The sequence below is a fragment of the Oratosquilla oratoria genome, chromosome 1, assembly GCF_046742065.1.
Source record: "Oratosquilla oratoria isolate Oo_2021 chromosome 1, ASM4674206v1, whole genome shotgun sequence".
NCBI classification, from domain to species: Eukaryota; Metazoa; Arthropoda; class Malacostraca; order Stomatopoda; family Squillidae; genus Oratosquilla; species Oratosquilla oratoria.
This window is the reverse complement of record NC_134777.1, coordinates 13556235-13563734: the sequence shown is the minus strand read 5'-3', so window position 1 is coordinate 13563734 and position 7500 is coordinate 13556235. Positions and strand designations below refer to the sequence as shown.

The following is a 7500-nucleotide window of genomic DNA, read 5'->3' as shown; positions in this document are numbered from 1 at the left end:
ATCATCTTAGTTAACTTAAAACATATATATATATATATATGATCAAACGCTTTTTCTGTTGTTGTTTTTTCGGCAGAGGGCAACGGCGTGTTGAAGCATCGACATTCATTTAAATTTTCTTAACTTCTTTTCAAAATTCTGATTAATAACTTTTTTTATTCGTTCTTTGTCAGGACGACCCGAACCTCCCCACAACTGCCGAGTCTACGACGTCACTCTGAGCTCCCTCAAGGTGAGCTGTCACCCAGGAGATGACGGAGGACTTCCGCAAAGCTTCAGACTTCTGGTATGTACGACCTGATTTCATTTTTTTTTTTTTTTTTTTTTTTTTTTACGATTGGCAGTGTCTGGCTCACGTATCTTCCTATTCGTGGGTTCGAGTCCCGCGTTTCTCTCCGATTTCCAGCAGTGATTGTTAGTTACCTGGCCAGTAGTTCTAAAACGCAAAAGTGACTACTTCGGGCACAACTACGCGAATCTTGGCATCAGCTCCTCTCTTCTCTTCATTTCTTGTCTTCAGTTGCGTTCCACCACATGATTATTGGCCTTCTTTTTCTTCTAATATTCACAGTCAATTTCCATTTGAATTGTAAACTGTTTATGATTTCTAGATGGTCAGCGGGCGGCCTTGCTCAGCATTTTAATCACACACACACACACACACACACACACACACACACACACACACACACACACACACACACACACACACACACACACACACACACACACACACACACAAACAAACACACATACACACACTTACACACACACACACACACACACACACACACACACACACACACACACACACACACACACACACACACACACACACACACACACACGCATATATATGTATATATATATATATATATATATATATATATATATATATATATATATATATATATATATATATATATATTAACCACATTAACTTTTCACTTTAATTCCATGTCATCACGATCGAGACTGACAATGCACTCGACGGAGACATATGTGGAAACTGATACATAGTGAAGCCAAGGACTCGAACTCAGCTCCGACGTACCAATTGAACAATGACTCTAACCATTGTGCCATCAAGAGTTACATAAATACAATAAAGTTGACAAATGTGTGCAAGAACAATACAAGTAAAATATGATACAATATAAATGCAAATAAATATGATGACAAAGGTACAAGAAGACTTACATTTAAAGGGATGGGAGAAAAAAAAGTGACAAGTCGGGGATGACAGATATATATCGGCCTTCATGTCTGCTGTAGAAAGATCAGTCTTCCAGGACGGAGAGTTAAAACCATCTATCTACTGTAGATACGTAGATGACATCTTTGTCAGCACCCCTTCTGCTGTTTTGTTAGAGAATATACGGTGCCGCCTTCAGGAAATTTCAGGCCTAACTTTTACCACTGAAATGAATAATAACGGTCTACTCCCATTCCTGGATGTGCTGGTCGATTCTATATCCGACAACTTTATTACTAGCGTATATCGAAAACCCACCAACATAGATAAATGCATGAATGGCAAGAGCGAGTACACTGATAACTACAAAAAAGATGTCATAAGGGCCTGTGTAAAAAAAACTATATCGGTGTGTTCCTCGTGGCAAGCATTACACAGTGAGCTTCAACAACTTAGACAAATGCTCACAAACAATGGGTACTCCAACTCCGACTTTGATTCTATTACCAACAAGATGCTAGAATCATATCTCACAATAAAAACACCACAAAATCATAACTACGCCAACATGTATTGCAGAAACACCTTTACTAATAATTACAAAGAAGATAAAAAAAGTCATTAAAGATATCATCCATAGGAATTGCCTCCCTACAAGCGAGAACAACAAAATCAGAGTTCTCATTTACTACAAAAATCCTAGAACTTCCTCTCTGATCATGACGAACAACTCTTCTAGGCGATCAGACTTGACATCTAGAACCAATGTGGTATACCAATATAGTTGTCTGCAAAGGATTGTAAGCCTTTTAACCATACCTACATCGGTTTTACTAGATGCAAAGTCAGCCATCGCCTATCATTACATCTACAAGAGGGAGCAATCAAAGAACATCATAAGAATTTCCACAGCACTGTACTCAGAAGGAATGAGTTGATTAATTCCACCAAAATCATTGGAACGTGTGATGACCCTAAGAGGCTACAATTACTCGAAGCCTTTCATATTATAGATAAAGCTCCAGGCATTAACATCCAGAGTAATTTGATCTCCTCTATCCCATTGTATAGAAACAAAAATCCCCCACTCCTCCCTCCCTCCACTCCCCTCCATTCCTCGTCTCCCCCTCCTCCCTTTCCACCTCCACCCCTTCTTCCCCCCCCCCAGTGACCACACCCGCTTAACCCCCCACCCCCAACCCCCCTTACCCCGTGACCTCTGAGATCCCATTGTCTGACCCCTGACCTAGGCCTATATATATCTGTCATCCCCGATTTGTCACTTTTATTCTCCCGTCTTTAAATGTAAGTCTTCTTGTACCTTTGTCATCGTATTTATTTGCATTTATATTGTACCCCTCATATTTTACTTGCATTGTTCTTGCACACAATTGTCAACTTTATCGTATTTATGTAACTTTTGTAATTTTGTCACCATTACTGTAATTATGTAATTTTTGTTATTTCAGTTTACTCTTGAAAGTGTCTTCATTAAGACGAAACGTTGAACTCAAATAATGAAAAAATGGAAGAATACAGTGATTTAGCTTCAATTCACCCGGTTAATGGCAAATCTCTAATCAGGAAAATCGAGCATACGAGGAAAAAACTGAATAACTACAACAATGCTGTCGTATCTAGCTCCACGTGTATTACTGAGAACCTGCTCCCCTCTTTTACAAATATATATATATATATATATATATATATATATATATACAGATATATATATATATATATATATATATATATATATATATATATACATTTATATATATGTGTGTGTGTGTGTGTGTGTGTGTGTGTGTGTGTGTGTGTGTGTGTGTGTGTGTGTGTGTGTGTGTGTGTGTGTGTGTGTGTGTGTGTGTGTGTGTGTGCGTATGTATGTATACACTAAATGGTTTCCAGTGAGCAGATTAATATCTATTCAACCAGAATTCACTTTTAACTCCGTGCCATCGCAGTTGAGGCTGAGAAGCTCGAAGGAGGCATATATTGGAAATTGAAACGTCGTCGAGCCGAGGACTCGAATTCAGCTAGGACATGACAAAGCGTCAGTAACTAAACCCATTGCTGCGATTTCATGGAGTTAAAAGTGAATTTTGGTTGAATATATATATATATATATATATATATATATATATATTACAAAGGCAAAGGATTACAAAGGCGGAGCATACCGACAGGAGACCTTTTAATCCATATCTAGGTCAGATGCGAAAAAAATCAAAATAATAATAAATGAATAAATAAAGCCTATAATAATGTAGATAACAAACAAAATACATAAATGCATAGGTATAGGTAAATAATAAACAAACAGATAAATAGTAAAATAATAATAAATTGACATATAACTAATAATTAATGAGAATCAAACAGGCAAATGATAACAAAACAAAAGCAAATAATATAGAATAAATGATAATCATTATAACATCTTGCTTTGGTGTTTATCTAAATGATTCTTAAAGCTTCGAACTGAACTACATTGCACTGCCTCTGCAGGAAGTTTATTCCATTCATTAACTACACGGTTAGCGAAGTTGTTTCTACCCACTTCAAAATTGAATCTATTTCCGGACAGTTTGAGACCATTGTTTCTTATCGGATTCTCATTCAGTGTAAAAATTTTGTCACTTTTGATGTTGTCAATTCCCTTTAGAATATTAAAGACCTGTATCAAGTCACCTCTGAGTCTACGCTTTTTTAGGGAAAACAGATTTATATGTTTTAGTCGATTTGCGTATGATTTATTTTTGATATTTGAAATCAGTTTTGTGGCTCGCCTTTGTACTTTTTCTAGTCTGTCAATGTCTTATGAGATTCGGTGACCATGCGGAAACAGCATATTCCAAATGTGGACGAACTAACGATTTATATAGCTTGTTAATGAGTGATAGACTTTTGAAGTCAAAAGATCGCGCAATCAGTTCTAGAAACTTATTTGCTTTCTCAGAGGCTGAAATACACTGCTTGGATGATTTGAGATCGTTACTGATAATTACGCCGAGATCTTTTTCACTATTCACTTTTGTTAACGAATTTCCAAATAACTTGTAATCGTACTTACTGTTATTTTTACCTATGTGCATATATATATATATATATCTATATATATATATATATATATATATATATATATATATATATATATATATATATATGTATGTGTATAATTGATTATCACCACAATCATCATATAATTGTCTATATCGTTATCGTCATCACCGTGTTCATAATTGTCGCCATCATCGTTTTAATTATTGTTTTAAATACATTGATGATAAGAACATTATCGGGAACGATAACATAACTACACCTGTTTAATCATTGACTTACTTGTTTGTATATTTAAACATCTGTTTATTTATTTATATGTTTATTTGTTTATCTATTAATCTATCTATTTATTCATTTATTGTTTACTTATATATATGCTTGTTTATATGTTTATACATTTATTTATGTATCTATATATGTTTATCTATACATTCAATTTTGTTTATAATTATCTATTTGTTAGTTCATTCTCTTTCATTCATTAATTCATTCATTTATACATTCACTTTCCCACTCATCCACTTATTCATTCATTTATTCATTTATTCATTCAATACATTTATTCATTAATCCATTCATTCATTCATTCATTCATTCAATACATTCATTCGTTCATTCATTCATTCATTCATTCATTCATTCATTCATTCACTCATTTTTTCTAACGTAGTTTACTTACTTTACTAACTCTTTGTTCATCTCACTGTTCCACTGTGTCTAAGAAAAGTTAGACACGCCTTATGGAAACAACGTCGCCCACTCAGCCCGAGTTATTGCTATAAAGCGAGTCTAACTTTTTCTCAGATACGCGTTCAAAAATTATGTCCATTTTTCTTTCTGAGTTGCTTCTCAAATAAATAGAATTGCACGGTGTTCACCAGAAAAGAAAGTATACCTTATGTTCAGTATGTTCAATGCATCATCATAACAACACATTTGTTAACGATTACTGTTAATTCGTTGGTAAGATAAATGAACACCATAGGTCAAATCTCAAAGTAAGTTACGTAGAGGATATGGCAAGGTATATACTGTATGTATTTATATATGTATATACATATGTATATATATACATATATATATATATACATGTGTATATGCATATATGTATATGTATGCATGTATATATATATATATATATGTATATATGTATGTGTATATATATATATATATATATGTATATATGTATGTATGTATATATATATATATATATATATATATATATATATTGAGACATTCTGACAGGTTGACGTAAGCGGATAAGGAAACACAGGAGTCTTAGTCTTGAGTTTATTCCTGACTAGTTTCGCAGGTATGCTTTTTCAAAGGAATAGGTTTACAAACGGGCTGTGGGCATTATATACATGGGGTGGACCTCACCACCTCCCCGAGTTACCATAGTTGGTGACGAGTGTGAGCATTACATTGTGGCTAACGTAACAATGATGAAATTTACAATTAAATATGATAACACTAATAAAAAGAAATTAATAATAGTATATGTAACAATAGTAATGATAACAATGGTGATAAATTTTTTAGATAATAATAACAATAATAATAACAAAAATGATAATAACAATAAAATAGAAGTAATAATAATAATAATGATAATAATAACAATAAAATAAAAGTAATAATAATAATAATGATAATAATAAAAAAAATAAAAAATCTGATAATACTAATACCAAAGAAAAAAAAAATTCTATTAATAGTAATTATAACAATAATAGTGATAACAATGATAATAAAAAACCGAAAAATTAAATATTTGAATAATAATAGTAACAATAATAATTACAAAGATAATGAAAGTAATAATAATAATGATGGTGATAATAATAAAAATAATAAAAATATAAAAATAATAATAATAATAATCATAATAATAATAATTACAATGATGAAAATAATAGTGTTGAAAATAAATAGTAACGAATAGTATTAAAAGAATAAATCATGATAAAAAAAGGGTTGGTAGCATGGAGGAACGTCAGAGTAAAAGGAAGAAAGCTGGAGAGGGTAGGCCGAAGTGGGAAAAAGGTATCTACTTAGGGTCTGGGAAGCCATTCTTGGAGGGCAAGTGTCGCGGTAGATTTTGTCCATTTCAAGTCACCAGTTCTCTTGTTTGTGTTTTTGTGGTTGGCAATGTAAAGTGATTCAATTATTTTCCGTTTTTTCTTGTGTAGTCCTTTAGCTAGAATGGTGGAACCCTCCCAGTTAGGTAAGTTATAATTACTATTAATAATTTCTTTTTTATCTTATTTTAATTTTTTTGTTATTAGTATTATCAGATTTTTAAATTTTTATTATTATTATCATTATTATTATTATTACTTTTATTTTATTGTTATTATTATCATTATTATTATTATTACTTCTATTTTATTGTTATTATCATTTTTGTTATTATTATTGTTATTATTATCTAAAAAATTTATCATCATTGTTATCATTACTATTGTTACATTTACTATTATTAATTTCTTTGTTATTAGTGTTATCATATTTAATTGTAAATTTCATCATTGTTACGTTAGCCACAATGTAATGTTCACACTCGTCACCAACTATGGTAACTCGGGGAGGTGGTGAGGACCACCCCATGTATATAATGCCCACAGCCCGTTTGTAAACCTATTCCTTTGAAAAAGCATACCTGCGAAACTAGTCAGGAATAAACTCAAGACTAAGACTCCTGTGTTTCCTATTCCGCTTACGTCATATATATATATATATATATATATATATATATATATATATATATATATATATATATATGCAAAGTAGACCGCTTGGAAAAAGAAATTAACGAAGCAGAGCGCTTTCGTTTCTTACATCTTCAAAACACTGGAGATGTAATATACGAAAGCACTCTGCTTCGTTAGTTTCTTTTTCCAAGTGGTCTACTTTGCATAAGTGAACAAACGTACCCGTGTTCTTATTAGCATATGATTATATATATATATATATATATATATATATATATATATATATATATATGCAGAAACCACTTGAAAATAAAATAATTAAATAACGATCGTTTTCGTCTATTCAAGACATCATCAGGGTACAAAGAATACAGAAAATGACCAAAGGACGTAAAATATACATCATCATCATCACAATTATCACTATCATCATCAGCAACAACAACAACATCATCATCATAATCATCATCATCATCATCATCATCATCATCATCATCATCATCATCATCATCATCAATATTGTCATTA

General features: G+C 32.0%; 1 protein-coding gene across 1 annotated transcript in view; it reads left to right on the top strand.

Annotated features, from left to right (window-relative positions):
- Positions 1-7500, top strand: part of LOC143027547 (neural cell adhesion molecule 2-like) — a 710233-nt gene that overhangs the window by 637371 nt on the left and 65362 nt on the right. Inside the window, exon 12 of the mRNA XM_076188843.1 lies at positions 174-286. Within this exon, the coding sequence (XP_076044958.1) occupies positions 174-286 (113 nt within the window). The remainder of the gene's footprint in view (positions 1-173; positions 287-7500) is intronic.